The sequence below is a fragment of the Ambystoma mexicanum genome, chromosome 6q (assembly GCF_040938575.1).
Source record: "Ambystoma mexicanum isolate Mex_15411 chromosome 6q, UKY_AmexF1_1, whole genome shotgun sequence".
Classification (NCBI taxonomy): domain Eukaryota; kingdom Metazoa; phylum Chordata; class Amphibia; order Caudata; family Ambystomatidae; genus Ambystoma; species Ambystoma mexicanum.
In genome coordinates, this window is record NC_090937.1 from 291,634,728 (window position 1) to 291,662,675 (window position 27,948).

Consider the following 27,948-nt stretch of genomic DNA (forward strand, 5'->3'; position numbering starts at 1 on the left):
TTACACGAACGAGAGAACACAATCATGTTCTCGCACCAGAAATAATTAAGGATGGCAATCTCTCTCTCTCCAAGAACTCCGCATCCATCAAGCACGTAAATCTCCTGTGAGACGAAGTAATGCTCCTTGTACATAGATGGAACGCAGCAATTAGAAATTGTTGTTTGTACAATTAACCCATTTCTCCCCTCACACAGTTTCAATGGACACTCCGTGCACACACAAAAATGTAAACGGTAGCTTCCCACATAACCATCGCCTTACAAGCAACCCCCATTTAGTCGATAGTATTCCTCTGCTGCGCCCATACACAATTTAGACATGGGTGACTACCAGGGTCTTGGCCACCCTCGCATCACTAGAATGGCTGAAATGCAAATACGTGCAATAGCAGCTCCTCAAACTTATTTCTGGAATCCGGTCTGTCCATGGGCGTTCAACCAACAGTGCGTTGAGACCATAATTATGGTATAAGGTGATATAACAAAAGGGAAGGAAATTAATCCAAAAAATTGTAAAGAATTGCTCAGATTCTGTAATAAAGGTTTCACGCCGCCCATGTAAAGCACATTCCAACAGTAGCCAGGTAAACCAGAAGACCATCAGGCAGCCAATGCAATGGGATCCCACTTTTCTCAAGAAAGGCCACCAGAAAAGCAGGCCCCAACACCTGAACATGTATTTATCTAAACAGTGCCCATTTGGATTGCTTTAAATTTCAACTAGCTTAACCGAACATCTTTGGCTTTCCAAAGGTTTTGGACTACAACTCCCATTGGCCACAGCCACCATAGACCATAGAGAAATTATCACGGGAGCTGTAGGCCAAAGCCTATAGATGGCCGCAGGTTGCAGACCCCATATAATCACGGATGTTGCTACAAACATTTTTTAAAACCTTTCTAAAACGTGCCCATGAAAGTCTGAATTGTAATTTGTTTTATGCACAGGATTTCTTAAGGCCATAATCCACAAGCGCTTAGAAACAGTAGCAGAGCCATTATGGCCGATCAAAGAATGCAAAGCCACACCAACCAGCAGCCCTCCATTGGGAGGGGAAGTGCAGGTCCTAAGGATTGGAGTGGTTACATTTAATATTTTCTCCTTTGCCCCTCAACAAAAAAAACTCTGTTCTGCTCAAAACATATGATCTGCGACTTAGAACCAGTTCATTTGGACTGGTACTGACGTTTTAAACATGTTAAGCCTTGGAGCACATTCTTGGATTCAGGGACTTACCGGGAACAGTTTTGTACTGGACAGTCCTAGTTGGGAGCGCAGGTGCTGTCTTGCCGACTGGGCTTGGTGGGTTTTGTAACCTCTGCCGCTGCCTCTTGAGTTCCTCTTCTCGATCCTGGGCTGCCCGGATCTCCTCTTCAATCATGGACAGAGTCCGCTGCTTCCTCGACCTCAGCTTAAAGGGCCCCACCGTCACTTCGGGCTCCTGCACCTCTGCAGTGCTTCTCAGCTCAGCTGCCTCGGAATATTTGCTGAAGTAGCCGCCCTCTTGCCGGTTTTCCTCAACAATGACCTGAGCGCCAGAAGACGACCCCAGGGAGTGTGCCAGGCTTTTCTCCTCCCCAAGCTCTAACTGTTGGTAGGATAAAGAGTTTGGTATAGTAATAGCATTACATTTTTCTTGTACAGGAGAAGAAACTGGACATTGTTCCAAAACTGCACTTTCTTGTTCCTCCACATCAGGAGAGGAAGGCGTACTCGTTTCCACACATCCCATTTGGGTTTCTTGCTCGCTGTAGGCCTGTTGCTCCACCAGGGCCATCTCTTTATTTAAACCTTCTCTTTCAGCTTGCTCTGCTAAAGCCTGCTCTATTGCATTCTGCACCAGGAGGCCAGCGTGGTATTTAAGCTGGTCGTCCAACAGCATGGAGTCCAGCAACGTGGAGGAGGGCGAGTAGAAACCATGATCGCTATACGACTTAGATATGCCCTCCAGCCTGTATTCGGTAGGAGTGTTGGTCTGAGGGGTCTGGGGCTGTGAAAAATCTCCAAGGGAATTCTCCCGGAGGGCACTCATGGTCTCATTCGAGGCACCACTGTCACTGATGTTGTCCATGCTGAAGTCATTTGACAGGGTTTCGAATACTGTGGTGTCTTGAGATTTCACAGATAACTCGTCCAAGCCAGAGTCCGACTCATCTGGAGGGGAAGAAATACTGATGGACCTGAACAAGTTATCTGCCAGGTCTTGATCATCCTCCTTCACCACAGTAAAGATGGCTGTGGCGCTCATGAACTCGCTCTCCCTGGACCATGCTTTGGCCGGAAGGTCATCTCTTGAGGCTCCACTCCACGTAGGTTCTTGTGGTTCTTCAAGAAGACTGCTGTGATTAGTGGCATGATCATCTTCATGAGAGAATGACACCTTCGAGGCCTTTACCACACTCATGTTCTCTTCCCCGGCCCTTACTATTTGTTCAGGCTGAGTAACGGGCCCAGTCACACTGGCTGAAGCTGTGGGTTTCTTAGCTTGGGTCGGACTTAGCGACTTATAGAAAGGCTTGACCGTAAACAATTTGGGTGCTACTGATCGCCTTGGTGCAACTGGGTGATTAGTCTGGCTTGTGTTTTCCATGCTCAGAAACTGCTTTCTGGCAGCTGAGAAATCTATTTGCTCTGTGACGATGTCTTCCTTCTTGATGACAACTGGCTCTGGTGGTACAAAAGATACAGACTTTGGTTTTGGTGGTGTGGTTGACGAAACCTGCTGTTGCTGTTTACGCTCCTTGTACTTCTTGTGGGATTCCAGGTGCTCTTCATCCAACTGTTCCTCCAGCGACTTCTCTTGGGGAGGATTCCACCACTTTGCAGCAATGCCAGGGTTCTTTTTGACGGCTTGACTCCGTATAAGCTCTCTCCTTTCCTTCTCAAGTTCGATTACCTCCTCCGTTGGCCTGACCTTTCTCACCCGGATCCGATCTTTCTCATCAATGTCCTCAAAAAGCTTTGCTGGCTTTTTATCTTCATGGAATGCACGCAGCTCAAATTTGGCCTCTTTCTTGATAGTGGTTAGGGGCATTTCACCATCTTTAGAGGATCTCCTTGAACTATTTGAGGAGCTCGGACTTCCGGGATACCTGTAGACATCATAGGGCTCCTCTCCCATTTCACAAGGGGAATGTCCATTAGACTTGTATTGCTCCGTCACCACATTAGATGTAATCTCATCCACAACAGGGGGTTGTTTTCTATCCACCACTACAATTTCTTTTTGGATGAACCCATGATTTGAAACTTTAACAGAAGGTGCAGCTCCATCTATAATTGCTGTTCTTGGCTCAGGAGAGGACGTTCCATTGAATGCATTCTCAGCAGTGGAATCATAGCAGTTTGCTTCCAACACCTCATCTAAATACTGTATCTCCTTTACCACATCACTATCTATAGACTCATGCTGGTGGTGCAGACCGTTGTGACTGGCAACAGGAGAAAAGAAATTGGCTGGATTGTCGATCGGGTCTGATGAAGTTACCAAAGCGTTAGCTTTGTGTTCCGAGATCGGGACTTCAAATTCCATGGTTGCTTTGTTGGGAAAAACGTTGTCTGTGGGATTGATGCAATTGGCACCGTTTCGATCTGTGGCCTTCAACTTAATTTTGTCTTCATCGTCGGCGGTAGGGAGTTTTGGAGGTTTCTAAAGAAAGACAAAAAGAGGTTTAGGAGTTTGATCATCTGTGGGTCCCTCGATCATCCTCTGCTCAAGTTTGGCGAGTAATTCACAACACTAGACACAACAATGTCCAACAGTCCCACAACACACACAGAGTATGGACACCAATTAAAAAAGATAGCTTGGGGTTCCAGATTCAAGAAACCCAGCATTTATGCAACATAGTTGATATAGTGAAATAGTACATTACTAAAAAGTAAGAACCTGTGAGGCGAGGTACATTGCCATATACACATAATTAGAAACTATTAGAGGCTTATCCATTTATCGGACAAAATGTGAATGCAACTTGCTTCAGTTAAATATCATTTTTGAAAAATACCCAGACTCGCGACACGATTTTCCTCTTTAAAAAGCAATTTATAAATATCGTAGTTCCACATTAGATACATACTGTGCGCAATAAAAGAAATATGGCGAGCATTCAATTTGCAATAAAACTGATCCAAATTTCTTTTCAAACTTCATGCAAATTAAAAGTGGGTAGGGAAGTGAAAATATTGGGCCAATGTCTGGAAGTGGTTTTCCATTTTAGTAGCCCCCTTCACAGGTTATGCAACCTTATGTAAATCAATTGTGCTGCAGTGTTCCTGTATAAAAATGTGGAAGGGATGGCTACTTTATACAAAAGAGAAATGTCAGATATAGGTAGAAACCTCATTGGGAGGCCTTTCCCACCCATCTTTCAACTGGTGCCAATGTGGATGACAGGGGCCTACACAGGAAGCAATCTCTGTGTGGATCCAACTGCCTCCCAATTGGCCAACTGAGTGCCTTCTCCAGGGTTCAAGTGAGAGACTGGTATGGGAGGTCAGCACAGACCTCCTTTGCCCAAGTGGTCTCCATTTGACAGCTTTGAAAGGAAAAGCAATTGTGGGTAGGCAGTGGTGCCATGTGTGGGTCTAGGATGGTTGCGCTCAGCATATTACAGCTCTACCTAGTGATGCCACACTGAACCTAGCCTACGCATGTTAAGCTTCCATGGGCATAACAGCAGTGAACACAATTACGATTGGATAAACAGGAGCTTAACATAGCTCCTGGGTATCCAGCATTAGGGAGTAACCAGACGCTGCCACTGAGAAAGGAGGTGCTAGTACATAGTGCTCCGCAAATCTAACTTTCACATAACATGCAAACATTTAATTTAATCCATTATTTATGGCCCCTTATGGTTTAAAATGTTGTATATAGGGTTAATTTTGCATAGCAGTTTGTTCAACATCAATTGGTATGTGGAGCCAAAAGTAGCTCCCGATAGATGTTCATATAAATCTAACCAGGCTCTTCTAGGCAACAAGCAAGAGGTGAATGGCTCACAGATCCCCCAATTTCGAACCCTGATAAGAGTGACAGTGCCAGGACATTTGCAGCAGCGGCTGTATACGATGTAGGTCTCTGGACTTCCAAACCCTGTTTCTCGGTTGGCGGCTGTACATGAGCATAGGAGCGTCTAGAACAAGAGCTGTACCTGGGCATAAGAGGCTGCATCTGCAGTTTAGTAGAGAGACACAGCCATGGGAAGCTGGATGTAGGCACAGAATGGATTTATCGAAGGCAAATACGATGGCTGTGCTGAGGTCTGAGGTGAAGCTCACAGGAACGAATACATGATGTTGGTACACGGGCATACAGGACTGGACCGTACAAAAGGGACTTCCCGTAGAAATGAAAGGTTGTACCTGGGCATAGGACTGTAGATGCAGATGGGACTGACAAGATGGCAGATCCTGAAAGTAGGTGGCAAAAATAGAAGCAAGAGCATTTTCCTTTGTCAAGGCCCCCTCGATTCCACTCATTTTCCACCTTCAGTTTTCTAAGGAGGAGTGTATATGTATGGACTGGGAGTGGAGGAGTCCGCGATGGTAGGGGCGATGGAATGGGCGTTATCCAGGTCTTAGGGCGGATTCGATCACCACTTGAAATCTCCTTTTAAGTTCATGTCTTTGGTTACCTCTTGGAGCAGAGTTTACCGTCACAGGTTGGCGTGCCGTATTGCCATCCTGCAGCTCTCCAGAATATTTGGCGTAGGACTTCCATCATTTGTTAGTATCGACTATGCTGGCTTGGGCTGATGGACGTTGCAGGCAAAAAAATTCCGGAGAGCTGCAGGCTGCCTACTCCAAACCCATTTTCATTTTACAGGATTGCAAGCCTATTTAACCTAACCAAATGCAAACCGCAAAGCACAGGATCCCAAAATATGAAAGGTTCCAATTTAAATTTTAAAAAGGCACGCGTTTTCGTTTTGATGCAGCTTAGGAGGGGGACAGGCTGGAGATTGTGAAAGATTATTGGGGTTTATGCCAGAACACATGTTCCAGTGATTAACACAGCACCTCGTTCACTGTTCGCGTAGGTTTACACTTATCAGAGGCAGGAAGAACAATCAATTGTGAGGCAAAACCAAAGAAGTCCCCAGAATGAGTCTCTTAAGTATAGGGCTGGCGTTGGGTAAACACAGAATGCACTCCAGGGTACAACTATGCTGAAGTCACGAGAAGCATGGTAGGTATAAAATTATCTTCAAGATACCTTTGGTCAGGACTTAGGGCGTTACACACCTGCAAGCCGTTGGCCTGCTTGGTAGCCCTCATTCCAGGTTCCAGGACGCGGCACTATGGTTCTCACACAGTTTAGTTTTGACCATTTCTCAACTTCATTCCAGGTTCCAGGATGCACCATGCGATTCCACCCACAATGGGATGTTAAGACAGTGGGCTACCCTGGGTCCAGCACGTGGATTGGCCCCCTTCTCTGCATTCCATTTTTCTTTTGGCAGCCATTACCACTTACTCACAGCCTTCTCTACCATGGAGGTTCTCCGATCCACTCACCAAATCAGCGATGCCGTTCCAATCCCAAGTTTTTCCCTCCTTGCTTGCTACTCACCATTGGTCTCCTCTCCATCCGACATCCTTCTACCACATGCACCCCCAACCCCCTGCTGCCTCGTCAGTGGCGTTTGGAGTTTCTCCTCCTTTCTCATGCACGAGTCCCCTCAGATTCTGCTTGGGCTTCAAGGGTCCAAATGCAAATTCCTTTAAGACTCTCCAGCAGCTTTCAAGAATGGCACCTTTGGTCTTTCTTGCAGTTCTCCAATTTGCAAGCCCCACTTTTCCCTTTAATGTCATCGGTTAGAATGGCTCTTTCAGAAAGGGTCTTCTCTTTCTGTTTGTTGGCAGCGTTTCCCCTTCCTGCAGAGCCGTGGATCCACTCACCAGACTAAACATCAGAGACACGTTTTTAAAAGGTACACATCGACACACAACTGTATGGTCTGTAGTTCTGACCACAATTGTACCCCTTTTTTCGATTATCGTGTATAGGAGAATCTACAGAGTTGTGACTGTGGCCCCTTTGACCTAATTTTAGAGTAAAATCAAAAAAGTATGGGTGGAAGGTTTTGAATAATTCTACACCACATGGTGCTCATCTAAAACCTGTATAAAAACATTACGAACACCACCTAGAGAGAATGACTAATGCACACATTTGAGGAAAGTAAACCACCAAATTATCCTCAAGCATTTGATGATCCGATTATGACTCATGGCAAGGCACAGTTAAACAGCCATTCAAAGGAACATACAGATGCCATAAATTGCCTTGCATTCTAGAGTGTTGGTTGGGTGAAGAGAACATCTGGGCATAGTCACCAGAGGGCTGTATTCAGTATATCCGACAACCTTGCCTCTCAGGGCCTCACAATCGAGATCTTACGTTGAATAGGATTTCCTTAATACAACACAAGGCACACAAGTGTTGTGATGGAAAAGCAGTCTTTCCACGACCCAAGGAAGAAGTTGAGAAATCTTGACTGCAGTCAACCTCCCACTATTTGGTTCAGTCACTAAAGCGATACTACTGCACCGCAATCAATTTGCAGAAAAACAGATTGTGTTACTCCAAGCACTAGGGTTGGCCAACCTGTCTGGCCTGCATATAATTTGATATGGGTGCAGGTTATTAACCACTAAGCATAGCTCCACAAGGCTTATGGTGGGGGTAGTATGTCTGAAGGAAAACAAAAACGCCCTTGTACAGAGTGATTTGGGAGATTTGTAGAAAGGCGTAGGCAAAACCGCAACCATTAAAACAGCAAAAACACAAATCCTCACCAATACACCTGCTTAACGTTAAGACCATCTGTACATTTGTGGAATGAGCATTTAATGCCATGTGCTTCTGGACAAACGGACAGGGACGGGGTCCCCTCACAACCTGGGTTAGGCGTCCTACCAGGGCGAATGCCAGAGCCGATCCTAGGTGGGAAGAGACATTTGGGGGATTGGGTCCCAGTTTGACCACCCTCAGTGTGCCTGGTTGGTTCATGTTGGCATCACTGTCATAACAGACAATATCTACCAGACTCTTTTCTGGCCAGAAATGTCTTATTTTCAAGACTGCAGGATGCAGAATCCAACACAGCCGCAAACAAGACAGACACAAGAGACGCCAACCAAGAAGCTCACGTTCACAGTAACTTGCAACTTAAAGGCACAAATTGAATCATCCCAACGCAGATGCAAAGCAAGATGACCTGTAAATACCAACCTGACCGGACAGCTGACATGCACAAACGCAGGCAAATGAGAAAAGGTCGGACCGATAGGGTTTTTAAACCTGTGTTTTGCGACAGCCCGCCCCGAGGAAAACATTAGGGTTGGATTGGCTAAAGCAATTAGCAATATTACACATGGATCTATTTATGCATTCAAAGATAAGGGACTATAGGGGCGAACATTTTTCACAATTCTTAGTGAATAGAACCAATTCCCTACACCCACTTCTTTTGCGCAAACATCTAAATTATAGCTAGGCATCTGCCAGCAGCAATCATGCACAATATCACCTTAGATGGGGGTCTAGAACCTGCGGCTCTCCAGATATTTTAGACTTGGACTCCCACGATCCCTCACCTTTCACTATTCTAGTTAGGCATATTAGGAATTGTAGTCCAAATTATCTGGAGAGCCAAAGGCTGCAGACCCCTGCCTCAGATAACAATGTGCCATGAGTGCACTATAGCCCAAACTATTACACACCGGATGAAGTCACAGACTCCATCTTAAGTGAAGCTTCATTTTACAAAAACAATATGCCTTTAATTTTCACCAAAATTGCATTCAGTCACCTCTCAAAACAAAATGCAATGACCTTTGAAGAATTGCCATGTCACTTGGTAAACATAAATGGGAGATACAGCACACAATATTGAAGATGGTACTTGTATCTTAGTCACTTTAGCATTCCCTTTTCCTGGGATTTTCTAAGAAAAAGACTTCCAATTTAGAATATATTATTTTTTTTTTAAAATGTTTTAAGGTGGCTTCTCATTTTTAGAGAATTCTTTGCGACTCCCTCAGTCTGGACTAACTGCCAAATGTTCAATATCTGCAGCTCATCTGTCTTTTTAAGGGCTTCTCTATTCAGCCTGCAAACTAGTCGCCAATGGTTTCGGCTCTCACCAGCCACTTCTAGTTGTTTTCAAGATCCTTCCAGCTTCATCTCCCAATATTATTTTTCATTCTAATACTCCCCCATTCTGTGTGCATACAATTATATATCTTTTGACTACTGTTCCGCGATTGTGACTAGTTTGTTTCCACCATTCTCATGACACAGGTGGAAGGGAAGCTCACTATGAAACGGCAACTTTGTTCTTAGGCCTTAACTTCTGCTGTGAATGTATGAGATTAATAAAGTCAATATTACTAATCTGTAGATCAGTGCACACACTTACATGTGCCCCCCCCCCTGTCTGTGCAATGCACATAAGCAGAAATGTTCCATTATCTCCAAACCTTTACATAAAACCCTAGTATGATCATTATAAAAGACATTTTCTACCCCCATATGCAAATTGGCCCTGTGTCGATCAGAGCTTGCATCCCAGAGCTGACTTTTTTTTTTAAATTGCATTTTTGATTAAAATGCCCACGTATTATTTTTCTGTTCATTTTCCAAGCGTAAAGTTGCTGACTTTGGCCACCAGATCCACGCTGATACATCGCCAGCGCCACCTTGCGAATAACAGGTCAATGCAAGGTTTCTTTTGATATGCACAAAACTCTATAAGCTCCCTTGTAACCAGAGCCTAATGGATTTTATGGGTGGCCTCACATGATGGATTTTGACAGGTCTCTGAAGTTCAGTTTACCAGGTCTGGCCATCTGCTAGTGTTCCCAGGCTGGTCTCAGAACTGGTTTGTACACAATGGATTTGGGCCATCTTGTGACTGTATACCTAAACTGAGGCTAGGCCTTAGAAATATTGATCTTCGAACAGTTTCAAGCCACCCCTGAGCAATAACAGGAACATATTTGCACAAATCTTTTTGGACTTGTATACAATCACATCCTTATTCAAAGTGTGCATCACCTTATGGTCTCTAGCTCACTATGCTCTGAGATTGATTGATTTGTTTATTCATAGAGCGCTTTACACCAAGGCGCTTTACACCAAGATCTTGGTCAGCTCAATCCTGCTGTCTAACAGCACACCACTTCCACTGGTTTGCGACATGATTCGATCTCAGAGTCAGTCTTGTGAGCTTTTGGTTGTTGTGTCCCATGTTGGATGCCACCTTTTCCCTCTGTGAAGTGCACCTACAGTTTATACCATGGAGGAAAGCACATACCTAACCTGGCCGGCTGGCAACTGTATTCCAATGGTTTCTATGTCTGTAGGTTCCCTCAACCAGTGAATTTCTCTCACCCACCATAAATGCATAGTGTTCTCCCTGCAGTGTCCGTCCAGCAAAGAGTTGCAAATCCAAACAAGTGGGCACACTCCATTTTACCAAACCGCCTTTTCTTTGGTCAGAATTCTTGGGAACACAAAAGCATGCCGAGTACAGAATTTTATAAAGCATGCAAGTTCCTGGCAGAGACTAAAACGAAAAGGATACAAGAACAACCTTTATTCGTTCATTGACACAAACACTGGCACAAATATCTTCACAACACTTAGTTCTGACAGAGGGAGTAATAGATGGTTTTCCTTAGCACACTAATTGTATCTGAGGAATTTGTGATGGCAGATCAACATCTGCTAAATGTATTGGCATCCGCAAACATTTTCCTATGCTGCATGCACAACATACACAGACCTGTGTACTCTGGGTGGACAGGGCCTACAGGAGAAGTCCTCCCAGTCATATTTAGTTGGGATTGGACCTTCCTGCTGAAATGGCCAGCCTAATTAACTATCAAAGGATCCATGGATCTTCTCTTTCTGTTTGCTTACCCCCTGCAGATGGTGGCAGCAATCAACTTAAACATACTAATAGAGTATACTTCAAACGGGCCCAAATGGGGCCTGGCTGCATAGGCTAAATCAAAGGAGACAGGACACTCCCACACCCCTTTCATATGCACTGTGTTAACCTAAAGCCAGCTCCCGCATCTCAGTATTAAGGGCAGTGACCCATCATGTCTGGGACTGTATTTACAGTAGTCATCCCTGCAGGGGAACCATATTCAGAAGGTACGAGTGAGTGGATTGATGAAGACAAAGTCCGTTTTTGCTGCAGCTTCAAGGGACACCTGCCGCCTTAATCAGGAACCACAAGAGAGCTCAATTAACCAGAGACCCTTTGATCCACAACAGACAGGAGCATGGGTGGGACTTTAGCATTACATGTGTTCACCCCTTTACCTTTTCTGTTGCAAAGCAATCTGGTTAGAACCTCATGCATACAGGACATTGTTGATGGGGGCCCAGGTCGGTTCATTAAGGTAGGCTTAGCCTACACCAATCACTGTGGCCCATTTGGCTTTAAAAAAAGAGGGTGGAGACCCTTTTTTGGCATACCTGAAGACTTTGCAAGGAGTAACGAGAAGAACTCATTTGGATCCTGGCTGATGGTACAGTCTGCCTTACAGCTTCTGCCAGTGAAGGAAGGCCAGGATTTCCAAAGAGGGAAGCAAGATTCCTACCCCAAACATCTCCCAGGGATCAGAGGGAGATACTGAATCCAGAGGACCCTCCAGCAGCTCCAAAACTGGTACCCAGCTAGAACACAGCATGCCCTGCTAGGCTCTTCAAGCAAGCTTCCAAGGTTGGAAGTGCTAGAGAGTCTCTGAACCAAACCCAAAACAAGGCTGGTACCTGCAACACTCGCCTCAGATTTGGGCGGTCAGCGTTAAAGGACGACACAATCCCAGTGAAGAAGCTAGGAGTGCTTCGACAAGCATCAACCAGCGATGGCCTTATTTTCGAGCCAGTCGAGCTGGAACAGACTACACCACTTAGTGTTGTCATGCCGCAGTCGCTCATGGCTAGACTAGTTCTTCAGACCCGCCGAACAGTACTGTGACAACTATTCATGACCCTGAGCCGGCATGTAGGCCAGTCTGCAGCCATCCATCCAGCCTTGCTCGGTGAACTGCCTGCCACCGAATACCCACAGCTGTCTCCTCTCTTCAACTGTTGCAGGAGCTGCAAAGTGCCCTGAATCCGACTCTACACTGTTGAGCACCAAGAACTTTTAGTTCAGTCCCCCTGGTCCTTCTCTGAAGGCCCATGGTGACTTTTTACAACCCATTGCTACCCTTGTACAGAGTACATCCCTTTTCCTTCTTGAAACGGTCTGTCCTCTGCATTACTTTACAGGGTGGGTTGTATTGTATAGTGTGCTAGAACTGTCTGTATAAAAATATCTACTTTATTATTCAACAATCTTGACGGTCCCTTTTATCATTGGGTAATTGTATTTTTGCTGTGTTGCAACTCTCCAACGACCCACTACCATGCGGAGATGAGCCTGCCGTTCCATCCACGTTACCAAAATTGGACAAGGAGGTTTATAGTTTGCTTCTGTTTACAATCGGTTAGGATCCCTTCTGGTGTACTAGGTGTGGAGCTGATTTATGTGTTTAGAAACCGATATTCATCCCTGCACCACTTGTGCCCCAGAAGTTGATTTATCACATTGTATATCGATAGTAAATTAACTTTGCAACCCACATTGACAGAGGCGTTGCATATTTCCAGTATGAATATTCCAGTATACTACCTCTGTTTGTCAACCCCAATATATTCTCACTTTGCACAATATCGGAATATTTAAATTCTGAAAAATGTTACTATAATCCAGGGTTAGTCCCAGTTTGACCCAATCTATTATACTAAACGCCCAACAAAATACCAGTTTGCCACACCCAACAAGACTAACACACACACACTCTACAAAATGCCAGGTTGACAATTCCAGTCTAAATCGAGTTCAACTAACCCAAGACCCTCCCGGGTTGGAAATTCACGAGGATGGTGCAACCTGAGTGTACAGAGATAATCCAGTTTGAGAACTGCTGCATACTGCACCAAACAATACCAATCCCAACCCATAAAAATCACAAAGGGCAGAAGCCATGCAGAACTGTAAGACAAAACACACATCCCAAGGCCTACGGAACATAAAGGCTCAAAGTGTGATCCGGCTCAATTCCCTATCGGGAGGGGAAAGGCTACCCAGGCCACAAAAGGGTACCAATAGATCTGCTACTGGGAAAAAAATAGCATAATGCTACTGTTGCTTTTTTCTTTTGCAAAATTGGGTACTTCATTCTGTAATGGGACTACTGCAGCTCTGCAGCCCCTGCCCCCCCCCAGCTCTTACTGCACAACAGTTGTCCCAAATGAGAAAGCCCGACAGAAATTGAGATGGAGATCGAATGTGGAAGGGCGAGTAGAAGAGAGGGCAAGGAAGAAGCATAGCACCAACAACTCACACCAGGATTCCGCATGTCATTGGAGAACAAGCAACTGCGCATGCAAGCTTCCACCAGGACCCCTATATTGCCCAACCAGTCCCCCGAGCTACCACACCCTGCCCGTCCCATCCCCTTAGCCCAAAAATAAGGCAAGACAGACATTGTGGCGTGTGCGGCCGAAAAACACTCACTGCGTTCCATGGAAGGAGGGGGGGGGGGTGTGGAGGAGGTTAAGTGGGATCCGGCGAGGACTAGGATCAGATGGGAACAGGCAATAGGACTGGGCACGAACAGAAAAGTTGCCCAGATCCGCTGACGAGTTTGGGAATATTTTCAAAAAACATAAGAGAATGTATTTTAAAATCTCACAGTGGCAACTAACATTTGGCAAAACTACCAGGTGCGTTGTGGTCAAAGTTGTGCAATTAGGGAGACCAGATTTAAAAAGTAAAAACCAGGACACGGCAACTAACATAAAAGTAGGACTAACTCTTGAAAGTTCGTGTCAGGGCACTACACTTGAAGCGTTTGGAGGAGAAGGGGGTTTAATTGTTACGGTTCAAAGAAACACATATTCGAATTAATTTCATCACCAACTTACACCATCTTAAAGTTGTAAAATGCAGCATTTCTTCTGTGCGAGATTATGCATTCCAGCCATGAAGACCTACTACCAAAAAACAGGGACCACTGCAGTTTCCAAGGGGAACAGAAAGTTGAGAAAGGGGGACAGAGCACCAAACACTGGGACGTCTGGTCACCCTACCTTTCATGCATTGCCCTGTAGTGGCATTGGCATTGGAAGTGCAGCGAAGCACAGCGGCGAGCACGACAGGGGCACACGATTGTCGCAGGCAACAATGTAAAACTGGCCCACAACTGCAAATGGTGATTCATTCCTTTTGTGATAGCTTGAATAGTGCCCAAGGGGACGTTTTTTGATAAAAATGTGATGCAAATTGTGCAATTTAAAGAATATCTATTCAGCAACACTGGTCAAAACGAATAGCTGCTTAGTGAAGTAATGCATCAAACGGGCCCACATTGGCCAAAAAAAAAAAAAAAAAAAAAAAAAACACACGGGCCCACGCAACCATTTGGCATTTTTGTTTCAGGCATTGCCCTATAGACCAGTCTGAGCCTGGACAGGGCAGATTTATCTATTTGGGCATTCGTGCCCTAGGTTGCTTCCCCCCCCCCATCAAGTGCGCCAGGGCGGCTCTGGTGTTGGTTTAGGGCCCCCTCCCCCTTTCCTACCAAGCCCCGGGCCGGCCACATAAGCACATCGTGTTGCTTAGATCCATGCACACTCACTCTGCAGAGAATGTGTCTGACTGAGTACAGGCAGGAGCAGATCATATATTTTTTTCCATCGAGGAAATGTGTCCCATTCATTATAAAGGCTAATATTAAGACACGTGCGGCAAGAACGTCAACCATGTCCGTGCGCTGCCATGCTAGCAAAGGGCTTGGACGACCTCCAACTTTGGGGCAGTGTGTGCGAGCGCAAAGGCGCTCACAATGCTCGGCTGTGCAGAGAAAGAATGTATCGAACGGGCCTTCGTGCCTGCGCTGCTGATGGACTCATCCGCCCTTGTGTGGGGGAACACCAAGAGCGCAGGGCAGAGGGTCCCATCTGCAACGCGGGGGGAGGCCAGCTTGAGTGGCCAGGTGTCGTATCCCGTCCATGCGGTACAGGAAGGACCCCAAAGAGCGCGCCCATCACACGTCAGCAAGTCAGCAAGTCTAAACACATGCGTAAAATAGCAGAAAGGGGGCAGAGGCTCCTCTCTAAGTACAGGCTCGCGCTGCATGTGTGCTCGGAATGGACGCTGCCGAACTGTGGCCGTGGGGCAGCTTCCATTGTGCGCTTTTCTTTCAATTTCTCTCAGCTGAGGGCTGGCTTTAAAACTCGGCCTTCGCCTCGTCTATTTTGGTCGCAAGTGCATTTCCCCATTGGTTGCTATTTCTGCCCCAGCTAGCCTTTTGTGTCCGTTCCCTGCAAGGATATGTTCTGCGGAATTACTGACACAAATTCTATGTAACCGCCATGCTCCTGCCGCGAGGAGGAAATCGGGCGCTTAAGAGGGCAATGGCTGTGAACGTCGATGTGCACCCATTAAAAGGATTTCGAGACTCTCTACACTGTAACGGCTTCCTTAAATAAAGCTGCAATACCACAAAAACGGTACAATTATGGGCAACAACCAGGCGAGTAATTAACAGCCCCGCAGTGTCAAAGGCTCCAACGGGCGGTGAGGTGGCGCTATACAAGGCACAACACACGCAACGTCATTGAGCTAATGGGGCACCCCTCTCCTCTCCGAAACGTGAGCTGAAGGGCGGGGAACTGTGCAAAGGATCAGGAACATAGTCCTGGGCGCATTTTGTTTCTCCTAGACAAATCTACAATCTGCTCGGCTGATCAAGCACTGCCCGTTTAGTCCCAGCCCCCCCAGGCGCTCTGGCGGATCTTTAAATGAGAAGGTGGGATGGGTTAGGAAGGTGAAGAGTGAGTAGGATAGCGAGGGGTGGTGCTCTTTTGGCAGATTCAACTCTGTAGACACCGGGTGCTGAGCTTTGGTGCAAGTATCGGATCAATGACAGTCCTTGTGTGCTGTTGGTCCAGCTTATGTGTTGTTGCGGTGTGGTGAAGTGCGTGTGGCTTGTTGTGCGAGAGATGGCTGTGCGAGTTTTTTTTTTGTGAGATAAGTATGCAGAAAACTTTAGCTTTTTGGTTAGTGGGTTATAGGACATTTAACATGCTAACATTCACAGTTCTGTCCAAGTGCGTCACTAACCAACCTTCATAATTCCATCCAAGTGTGGCACTTGCTAACCTTCATAATTCCATCCAAGTGTGGCACTTGCTAACCTTCATAATTCCATCCAAGTGTGGCACTTGCTAACCTTCATAATTCCATCCAAGTGTGGCACATGCTAACATTCATAATATTATGTAAGTGTGGCACATGTTAACCTTCACAGTTCTATCAGGATGCGACGCAGGATAGTGTTCACAATTTTATCGAAGTGTTGCGTTTATTGACCTAGACCAGCATGCTAGCATATAGTGCAAGACAACAGCTACAGTCCTGTCATGAATAGGTTCAGGCTTGTGGGCACAAATGTTATCAATTACGCCTGGTTTAAGTCTATGACAGTCTATGTTATGGGAAGGTAAGAGAGTGTGGCAGGGCTTTCTGGAGTAGAGTAATTGCTCTACACCCCACCCATGCCACACTTACAGTTTTTCTTGGTGTCTGTTAGCTGCTGGCTTCCCCTGCTGACACATCTTGGAACCGCCATTGTAGGAGCCGCCGTTTGCCTCGGGGCCCTTAGCGGAAGGAGCTGCCCTCGGAGGGTTGCTTATGGCCAGTGAGCTGGCCAATCAGTGGAGGTGGGAGAGATTGGGAGGAAACCGAGCACTGAATGAGTTTGAGAGCGGGCCTGCACGCAGGATTGTGGGGGTCTTATGGGATACAAATGTGGCACCATGTTGGATGAATGAGGGACAGAGGGACAATATTTCATGAGCTCACATGTTTGCCCAAGTTGTAACTGGCACAGGAAGCGAGCGTGCAGAGGGTTAGGCCCACATGAAGTACCAGAACAAAAATCAACCAATAGGTGCCGGGGGGAGGGCACGGGAGGCGGGTTGTGGATGGGGACACTGGGATGCGGGTTTACAAGCCCGCGAGGACCGCACACGCTGAGTACAGTGCCATGGAGGAGGAATGGGAGGCAGGGGACCATATTGCAGGCGCTCAGCTGTTTGCCCTAGTTTCCAATGGAAAGACCACCAGTCACATTGCAAATATGTGACAGTTACAGCAAGCAACACAATAAAGCACCCATTGAAATATTGTTCATTCCCATAACGTCTAATAGCTTGATTTGCTAAAAAGTAAAGTTTGCGTTGGTGTCCTTAGTTGAATGTTCTTAAAACCATACATAACATGCTGGAGGTTTGTGACGAATCTCCAAACCTAAGTGAGTTTAATACACAACTTTTGTGAGACTTAAAGCGCTGAAAATAAAGTGGGTAAACAGATTTGCCTTTTGCATCTTCTAGTTTTCCATTAAGGATGTGGAAAATAAAGCTACACGGATATTATTTTATCTCAACATGCTGCTATAAGGATTTACATGTTGTCATGATGCTTTACTATGCAATTTGTTTATTTTACAAGTAAACTCTATGATACAATATTAATGTAGGCCTTGACACCCATTATTTGCTCCAAGTAAAGCATGGGAGAAGGTGGCCGTGCCTAAACTGGAGAGTGAGTTAAAATCCCTGCTTCGCCGTTTGCATTATTTGCCCAGGATCACACACTTATGCTAATCTCACCATGACTTCAACTGCAAAAATTGGAGTGCTTATAAGTGAATATGTTTCACCCTTACAATAGGACAGTTTTAATAAGCATATGGACAAATTGGTGTACCATGGTGCCACTCTGCTAGTGGCTCCAATACCGTCACATAGAATTGCATTATTGCTGCAATGGCTCTCTCCCAGCTTTGACAGGCAGAAAGTCTCACCAGGCAGTCAGTGCACCAGAGTTTCTAGTATTGCGGGTTAACTGTGGTTGAACCAACATTACATTTTCTCTGTTGCACCCAGCCACTTAAGTTGCTTGTGCCGTCCAGAGTACTGCCCCACATTCTGCAATGCCCTGTTATGCTAGTATATGGAGTCTTTCATTGCACGCCATCTTCACACATTCTAGGAGCTTTAGGATCTGCAAGTAATAGGGTAGGGGGCTAATGCAGTAGCAGAGGGATGAGGCTAAGATTTCTATTTACATCATTGATGTGTGCAGATCTTAAAAGATATGGATCTGTACGGTGACATTTGTCAACTGTGTGGAGTGGTTAGGTGCGTTTCAGGTATCAATGGTTCTCGTTTGTACGATTGACAGAAATTTGAAGCTTTGTGCTTCTTTTTTTTGGCACCAACTCACCAGAGAGCCAAAGACAGAAGGAGGGATGGACCAAAGGTCCAACTCGCAAGTAAGCCAAAGACCAGAGGCAAGTTACCAGAACAGCCAAGAACCAGAGGGGCAACTGACCAGAGCGGTTCACTTTTAACTTAGTTTTACTAATCTCCATTTTTAATTTTCGCTGTAAACAAACTATTGAACTGGAGTACAAATAGGAGGGACAGGACCTTTGAGCAGGGACACCCGAGGGCATTTTATTTACCAGCCCACTGACTGTCCATGGCCATGCTAATTCCTAAAGCCAATCCCACCCACTACCTGCCCCTCCCACAATACATTGTTATGGGATCTCTTTGAGCTAGCTCCATCAAGCATTAACATCAACCATTAACCTTCCAACGCTGTTTGTAATCAGACTCCTGAGAGTTAATGGCTTGATTACAATTGTAAAGGGCTTCTGGTGAAATATGGTCTAATAAAAGCCTCAACCACGTGTGCCTTCAGCCACTTGATTTAGATCTGTTCCATGCACTGCACTCCTTTTAAAAACAAGCACCCACAAAGCCAACAGTCACCAGCTAATGCCATCATATGCCTAGGTAATCGCTCAATTCTTCAACCGTTCCCATCTTATTGCAAGATCATACAATCAGTGCCTATCCCATCCTTGCAGAAAAGCCCAAACTGACAGCTTTGCCAGTGCTTGTTTATTATACCAGGCAATGTCTAGTCTAGCCACAAAGCAACACAAGACTTAATAGATGGCAAAACAAAGGTCACACCCCATCTCCCTCCATCCCACTCCCTCCTTTTCAGATGCAGTGTATCACTAGTTCCTTTTTTCCACTTTCACCCCTGTTCTGAATACAGCACTTTATCACAAACAAACCACTTTCTTGGCACAGGGTGCAGCGCAGACTCATCTTAAACTTGCCTCCTCACTTGCAAACTGTTTTTATTCAAAGGAGTAGTGGTTTTGCAGTCTGAAGTAAGCGTTGTACGGAATTTAAAGGCACTGTGACGTGCATTAGGAGTGATGGTGCTGACGGGTGGGTGCAGTTCAGAAGTACCTGGGTCTTGAGTGATGATCTTCTTCATTGGGTTTGGGGGTACGTTATGGAATGCAGAGAACCCAATGTCTGATCCCTTGAAGTTCTTTGTGGAAACATTAGTTATGTTAAGCATTTAATTGTTAGCGCCTGCACAACTATGCATACATTTTTAGGCAATTGAAAGCGTGATGTGGGGTAAGTACTTACATGCCAGGAGAGTGATTGGAAGGGTAGAGGGGACAGGAGACAGCTCATTCTCACAGCAGTCCTTAAGTGGGTGTTTTCAGACTTAAAGGAGAGAGTAACCTGCTTTTAACATTGAAGCAGCAATAGAATAGTCACTACAATGCGTAAAGCGGTTAGATGCCCCTACACAAGTAAGTTTGCCACTCCCTACCATCTCTGAAGTTAGCGTCTCTCCCAACATTTGAAGGGTTAGCCCTCGCCTAAATTTTAGCCTAGGTGCACCCCTGGATGTGCGCACTTGCCTTTCACAAAACTGTCAAAGCACAAAACTGTCAAGTTTTACTGTGTTTGTGCAGAAACATACACTTGAACAAACGCAGTAAAACTTTAAAGCTGCTACTGTCAAAGACTTCCATCGCCTCTCTGCATATTGTGCTTTAAAATTAACTATTTGATATTTGGTCCCCACACCAGACCATGGCGGGGGTTTCGGGGGGGGGGGGGGGGGGGAGGGGCAATACACGTGGGGGCAGCGTATATACATTTGTCACACCCATTTTCCAAAGTAGCCCCTCCCATCACCACTTTGGCCCCGGCAATGTAGGTTTCGTTGCACCCCTGTAAGGCTCCCAGATAAGCCGATGGTCTGGGTACATTGCCCCGGGAGACCGGAATATCGTATCATAGGCCCTCACACCATACAGGTGGATTTGGTTTTAGGCCAATGGCGGCATCAAGTTTGGAGCTGGGGATTTTCCGGGACCTCCCAAGAAGGGCCTTAGTAAAGGCTGTGGTTTATTTTTGTGTGCGCGTTGCCGTCACTTAGACGGAGACACAAGGGTGCTTTAGAGACTGCCCGAGAGGGAAGGACGGGGCCGAGTGGGGCTGGGGTCTTCCATTCAGATCATTCTCCCACAAGCTGTGTAGATCACTGCCTTACAGAGTAAACTTTCAGCGGGGGGAAGTCACAAAAGCACACTGCTGCTCGTTCAATGTACACCGCAGTCCTTATTCACATTACTTTCCCAAGCCTAAAAATGGGTGACCCTCGGTTACAATGCAGGCATGCGTACCCCGGACCCAGGCTGCAAGAGAGAAACCTCAGGTCTAGGCTCATGAATGCACGATGTACTAAAACCTAACTGGGATTTCAGAAGGGTTAACAAATGATCACCAGTCAACATGTGTGCGCATAGTCCAGAATGGATGGTCGGAAAACCTGGGCTAATTAAATTATTATTAAGGCCCCCAACATTTTTGTTTACACCAAAAGAACCGCTCATATCCAATCAAATGCAACAGTTCAGCCAAGCCACCGACAGAACATCGAGTTTCTAAGTTGTTAAAGTCATAGAAACCGTCACAGACTTGCATGCTGTTCACTGACTTTCCACGGCTGGGGGGGGGGGGGGGGAAGGGATGTGAGAGCAGGGAGGTGGGGACACAGTCAGTCTTTAGTCCTTAAAAGGTACCAGAGGAAGCAAGGTCACAAAGATCAGTAAAATGGCTGAAGTTTCTAAAGGTCTTCGAGAGTCATTTGTGTCACGAGGGGAGCCCTGCGTGCCGGGGATACTCCGATGCACTGGCCGGGACTGTGATGTGCAATTCTATTGCGTTGTAGTCCCCTTTGCCTCAGGAACACCTCCAGTGTGTGCTCCTGTTCATCTGCCCGCTCCTCCGTGTCCCCTGCTGCTTCTGTCACTCTGCCGCCAGCTTTCCTTTATGTTTATTTTTTTCCTTTTCCGGACTTAGAACTGTAGCTACACACATAATGATATCTTCTCGCACACCCCCCCCTAAACTACCTTGCTCCACCCATCCACGTGCCAACCCAACATGGCTGGCTAGCAGGGACTTGGCTACCCAGTCATAGCCTTGTATTGGCTATAATGCACACACCCATACTAGCTCCTCCTCGAATTTCCCATACCGTGGACTTCGGTCCAACTACCCCGAGGGCGTTCAACTTACTGTGCATTGGGACATACAAATAGTGAAAGGCGCTATACAAATGACACATTACATTACAGCATTGAGGTGTGTTGGGAAGGGTTAACCTAGCACCTTGAACTGATTCACAGGTGTTGCTTAATTAAGCTACTACACACGTTACTGTGAAAGTCACTTGGTTGGTATGTGCATAGGGATTTTGATAGTGTTTGAGAATGTAAGTGCAGCAATGTTAGAGTAGAGCCGGGTGGGCATCCATGCAAAGTGGCCATGGCAACGTCTTAGTTGTGGTACCCTTTGGTTATAGTACTCGTGAAAACAAGGTCTTGAGTGGGCCGGTGTCTCTGGCATTGGGCAAGCTGGTCCTGGATGAGGGTGGGGGGAACACAGGGAGGATAAGAAGCCATAGGGAGCAAGTAGCAATTGGTATCCAAGTAAACCATGGGTGCACAACATATGGCCCGCGGGCCAGTTGCGGCCGCCATGCCATTTTGTCCGGCCCGTGAGGCACAGCCTTTCCTAATGGAGTGCGGCCGCCCTACATTAGGAAAGTCTTTGAAATTCTTCTCTTCCGGGCAGGACAAAACACTGGCCCTCATTGGCTCAGTGCACACGCACCACGTAGCTCCTACGAGCGTAGTGCGTGTGTGCTGCACCAATGGAGGGCCAGCACTACGGCTGGCGTGGTCAATAAGGCTTGATGCCGGAAGGCATTTCAGCCTTGCCACGCCAGCCGTCGTACCACTCCAGCGTTCCAACTAGCTTGCCCTCCAGCACATCCGGTAAGTGGTCTGTCTGCGTTTGTGCGTCGGGTCTGTTCTGCTGTATGTCTGTTCCGTGTTTGTTGAGATTTGGGGGTCAGGGGGTGTTGGGTGTGCATGAATGTTTGTTTTTGTATGTTTGTGCGGTGTGTGTTGAGTTGGGGGTGGTTCAGGTCTGTATGGGTGCATGTTTGAGAGTTTGTGTGCTGAGTTGGGGGGGGGAAATCGGGGGTTTGGGTCTGTATGGGTGCATGCTTGAGAGTGAACCCAATAATAAAGCTAAAACAGGCACAGTTAGGAGATGTACATCCTTTGTTTTTTGAGGAAACCTGACTCCACGAAGGTCATACTCCTCTTGGGCAACCCAAAAAGCAAAGTATAGCAGTCCAAAATAATGGAACGTCCAATCAAGGGTCAATAAAATATATATAATTTAAGTAAAGAGACGATATACAATAACTACATAGAAATAAATTATAACAATGGAAAATGTGTAGTACAAAATGTAAGTTTGAAATACAAATAAAAATCGTTACCCCTCAAAAACATTCTTTTTCCATGTGTTTAATACAAATTGGGGGATGAAAAAGCCTCCTGCCACGCCCCGTTTACCGTCACGCCCACATTTACTTTTCGGCCCACAATAGCCATCATGTAAGGTACTTTCGGCCCTATGTCAAAATCACTTGTGCACCCAAGTCGACGGTGTGTGAGAATAGTTCTAGAGTAAAATTCAGGGTAGGTATTCAAGAGTGCCCAATCCTGGTAGGCTCCCTAGGAACAACTCAGCATGCCAAGAAGCCTTGGTGCTACATCTACGAAGTCAGCCACTTTCCTTGCCACCCCAGGACTTTTATCCACCATTCATAATAGGGAGTCATGGGGCACCCACCCAAACATGGTACTGGTTCTGTTCCCAACAACAGATATTGACTAGTGCCTTTGTTCTTTCCAGAAGGTTTGTTAAAAACTGCACTGAGGAGAGAACAAAGCGAAGGGGGCCACAAACCAATGAAGATGTATTTCAAGGACTTTCGAAGATCAGCCGTTTATGCCTAAATTCACACACATTAAGCAGGGGGGGGGGTCAGTAAGCAGTGGATTATATTGTATTCCAGTTTTCAGTCACACGAGGGCAGTGGTCTTCAAGTGGGCTTGCCATTACTAAGCTACGAGAGAAATGTGGTGTGTAACATTTGAAATGGTCACCATTATTCAACATCGATTAACACTATGGAGTAGTAAACCACGAGGGAGAGTTTTAGTTTGTAAAGTAAGGTACAGCGAGAATAAATGAGCTGTCCAGGGACAAAGAATTTTTGAAGTGGTGAACAGGATTTGAGCAAAGTGTGCATTACAGAAATCTGGACCGTGTCGTTTGCAAATGTATATTGCACAACAATGCACACAGTCGGTCACAGTTTTGTATTCAAAAACTAAAAGGCTTGATTTTGTTTGTAGAGTACAAACACCACAGGACAAAAACAAAAATTAAAGAGCAAAATCGACCGATTATAGCTTAATTCCCCCCAACCAATCAAACGCAAGATGGCATGGTGGCCATTTAGCTGATGGGGGAGCCTTGTGCCATATCAATGTTGCCTCAAATAAAACCTCTCCCCCTCCGCCTCCCCCAGAAAAGCATGGTAAGTTAAATTCTAGCCAGCCAACTTCCACACAAATCATGGTTCGTAAAATTTGCAGCAGGTGGGTGCGGATTCCCTTTTATGCTGGGTGCTGAAAATGTACCTCGATTGCCCACCCATTAAGCCTTCCTAGAGTGCATTTAGATGGATGGACAATAAGCAGGAGTGAAGACATCTATAGAGAAGGCCATAGGAACGGTGTGGCGCCCGAGTATCGAATAACAGGATCGCTCCTACCCGAGTCCCCAGAAGTTGCAGAGGACGGGTGCCTGCAATGAGTGTCGTCAATGACCCATGTCTGACGGGGCACGCGCTGCCAACGCTCTTTTTTTATTTTTTTTAATAACCCATTGATCGTGACTCAAGCAGCCCTCCTGACATACAAGGTGGTGTGTTGGCTAGCTAATTTAATTTACGCCGGCCATTAGGAGGCGACCCATGCGGAAGTTTGAATTCCCTCTCATCCCAGCCAGCAGTTCAAAGCCTCGTTGAGCATGGGAGCGGTCACACGAACAGAAAGGCACAGTGGGGGCACAGAGTCAAGACACCAGGCTGCAGGCTCCATCTCCCCCCAGACGAAGAAGGCAAATTAACTCCTAAATGCGGGCACAGTGCCCTTCAATCCCCCCACCTCACTTCCCACTGCACAGGTTGGATACAATTGTACACCTGGAAAATGTCCGGGGCTCCGCTTCCTTTTGTTGGTAGGCTGAGGGGCACATCTTGATAACAAACCATATCTTGGCAGCAAGCCTCAGTGAGCACCGACGACTTAATAAGAGAGGTTGTCCAGTAACCCATGAGACATCCCTCCTCTCTCTAGTTACGACCTGTCCCCCTAAAGCAGGAATCTGTATCCGCGTTTTAGGCCGTAGTAGGCGGGGTCAGTATGCAATAGTACCAAGTATGGTCTTTGCCCATTGAAGGCTGCCTAAAATGCTGTTTCCCCCTAGTCTCCCTCAGATGTCCTAGCTATCTATACTCCATCCAAGCATTGGTGCTCTACTGGAGGAAATCAGTATTGTGACTTGCACTTACTTGGATGGATTCTGGCGAGTTCACTCCCACCCATTCTCCCAATGGCTCTACCGCCAATCTTCTATCCCTTCAATGTTTCACTCTCTTGCCTCCACCTTTTGACGTTACTCCTCCTCACACTACTGCTACTCCCATCCCTCCACATCCAGACGCCCTCTTTTCACCCTATACCACTCACTTCTCATTGTCTACCTACTCACCTCTCCACTCAGCCGCCACCCACACATGCACTCACTCTGCAGAACCACTTGCACTCTGCACCACGCATCTTGTCCTGCTTGCTTCCTCGCTCCCTCCTCCTAGTGATGGTCTCTTAGCCGTCCTTCACCTCCAACCTCACCGAAAAACCCTGCGTTCCCGTTTCTGGTTCCTCCTGGGATTGGTCCCATCTCCCTAGCCAATCCAGGGGGAGGGCGGGGGGTGTGTGTGTAATGAAAATCTAGATGAAGGGGGTTAAGAACCTCACACGTCTGCCCGGGTTCACCGGATATGTTGCTGGCGGCACGGAGGCCGAATTTAGGTTTGGTGTTGGATAAGTCTTGTTGGGGAGGGTAGGTCCTGCTCCCCCTTTGATCATGCAGCATATGCGGCCTCTGTGTTCAGGTGTGGGCTAGCCCACTTGCTCCTGTGGCTTGGCAAGATGTTTTCTCGGTCACATCGGAGCGCAGCTTTTTCCTCCCCCTTTGGCGCGCATTCCAGTAGCATTGGGGTGCCCGGCGTAGTTTGGTGACAACGATGCTCCTTCATCCTTCCCCAGCAGGCCGTTCTTTGCCTGCCACTTGTCTCCATCTGGGGTCAGCATTTTGCTGGTTATCTTTATTGGGGATGGGTTTGGACGGATGTGCTGGAGAAATAAATACTGGCAAGTCCCTGTAGGTAAGGCTAGAGAGGCAAGTGGTCTGTGCAAAATATTGGCACGGGGTGAGAAATTGGGTCAATCTCTGCTAACACTGACCAGCACAGGGGTAGGATGGACTGGGCTGCTCCACAGACCTCCCCCTGTAGCGGAGAGGAGCTCTCACCCTCTCCTGCAAAGGCCAGGGCCATGCCACCTTATGTACAAGAGGGGCGCACACAGTGTAGAGGTGAGCCCTGAACTTCAAGATACCCCGTCATGTCCGGGATTTAAAGTACTCTACTGTAGATGCAACTTCAACTGGTGCATTGATTGGGAGAAGTAAAGGAGGGGAGAAACAGTGTCCAATTGTGATCAATTTATATGAAGATCCAATTACATAATTTACCTTGAAACTCTACTTCATCTAAAAAATGAGGGAGCAGCGTCTAACCAGGATTCTTAGCATATTTAGATAGAACATATGACCAGGCCTGGATTTATATGCCCCGTTATACAAAGCTACAGCAGCACAGAAATGAAGAAAAAGACAAAAAACGAAATGTCAGCTGAAAATTAGGGCGAGTATCTAAAATGGGCAACATGTACATTTGGGGCCCGGGCTCGGCGAGTGCAAATTTACGCAAGGAGCTCAAGCCTACCTTGCTTTAAAGAACTACAAAAAGGGAAAACGCGTGTTAGCTTGTCATTGGGTTCCAGTCTTCATCGGGAACAAGGACAAGATGTTATGAAGTAGCCTGTTCTGGAAATAGGGAGGACTGGTGCTCGCATTTTTAATAGCAAAACAAGTAATACAAAAGAAAAACAGACTCATTTAAATCAGGGCATTGTTCTCGTGTAAAAATACCAAAAAACCCCCATTTTCAGGGCAAACAGTAGGAACCTGGCACTAAGAGGGATGTCACTAGAGCGTGCCGTTCTGTAGACGACACTCCTCCACTCGAACGCTTCCTGAACCATACAGCTTGGGAAGGGCCGCCCACCTGGCAAGACTATCACTGTTCGGTATCCCAATCAGACCACTGAGCATGTCCGCTCTGCTTCTTTGTGCCAGGAACACCACATATCACCACTCCATCTCCAGTCTACCTAGAGGGAGGGGGGGGGGCATTTTAATTGTTGAGTTGACAAACCTCTCCATTCAGGGGGAGCAGTACTACCCCATCAAGACCTGCAAGTAAAGATTTGATTATACTGCACCCCTGCGCACCCCCCATCCCACTAACAGGACACATTCCACAAGCATTTACAGCACGGTTTGGACACAGTTGCAACGCAGTCCACGCCAGCGGTGCTGCTATGAAAATAAAACGTCCTGGTCGACTCAGTAAGTGCAATTGGATATGTACCTTAAAACATACTTGCACCAATAGTTTTCTGCCACAACATTCCTGCTGCCCAATGAGGGCCAGAAGGCATGACAAAGATACACCACCCTCGTCAGATGCCACTCTGTTGGTAGACTGGAGACTAGGAAACAAACAGCTGAGTTCAGGAAGGGATGCCCAGCAACCAGAGGGAAACCAAGAAGCAAAGCCAAAAAACGACATGTAACTCGCGAGGTCGGCAACCAGAGGATGCCATGAAGAAAGCAAAAGCAGAAGAGTTTACAGAACAGGTTATATAACTACTATCAGAGGTCATGGGGTCAAGGACCACAGAGCCAGAAAGAAGGGATGAGCAAGGGAAGAGTGGGCAGAGCGCAATTGAAAAATAGGTGGTGGCGGGAAAGTGAGGCGCAAGTGATCAACTGATACCAAGCGACAGTGGGAGTTGAAAAGGAAGCACAGGAACTATTTATTTATTTAAACAGTGCTTTTCTGCCATGCTGGATTAACCTACTTTCTCCGATTGTATGCATTTTCTTGCATAGTTTGGCCAGCTATAAATGGGCTCCTGGTGTTTTGACTGCAGCTGGTCCTGCATCCATTCCCAATGCGGGGCGATACCCTCATGAGACACAGCAAGGTCACGAGAAGACATCTCAGGTCGGACCCGTGCCAGGACTTGCAAGACCATCACTGGCTTGGTTGCCCCCCCCCCCCTTCCAGGTGAATTATCCTGCACATGGAGCAGGGGTAACTTACAATAGGAGGGGATTCT

At 46.6% G+C, this 27,948-nt stretch overlaps 1 protein-coding gene across 8 annotated transcripts in view; it reads right to left on the bottom strand.

Annotated features, from left to right (window-relative positions):
* Positions 1-27,948, bottom strand: part of PALM2AKAP2 (PALM2 and AKAP2 fusion) — a 1,039,983-nt gene that overhangs the window by 53,649 nt on the left and 958,386 nt on the right. For all 8 annotated transcript variants that reach the window (XM_069630772.1, XM_069630773.1, XM_069630774.1 and 5 more), the window contains one exon: positions 1,240-3,652. In XM_069630772.1, the coding sequence (XP_069486873.1) occupies positions 1,240-3,652 (2,413 nt within the window). The remainder of the gene's footprint in view (positions 1-1,239; positions 3,653-27,948) is intronic.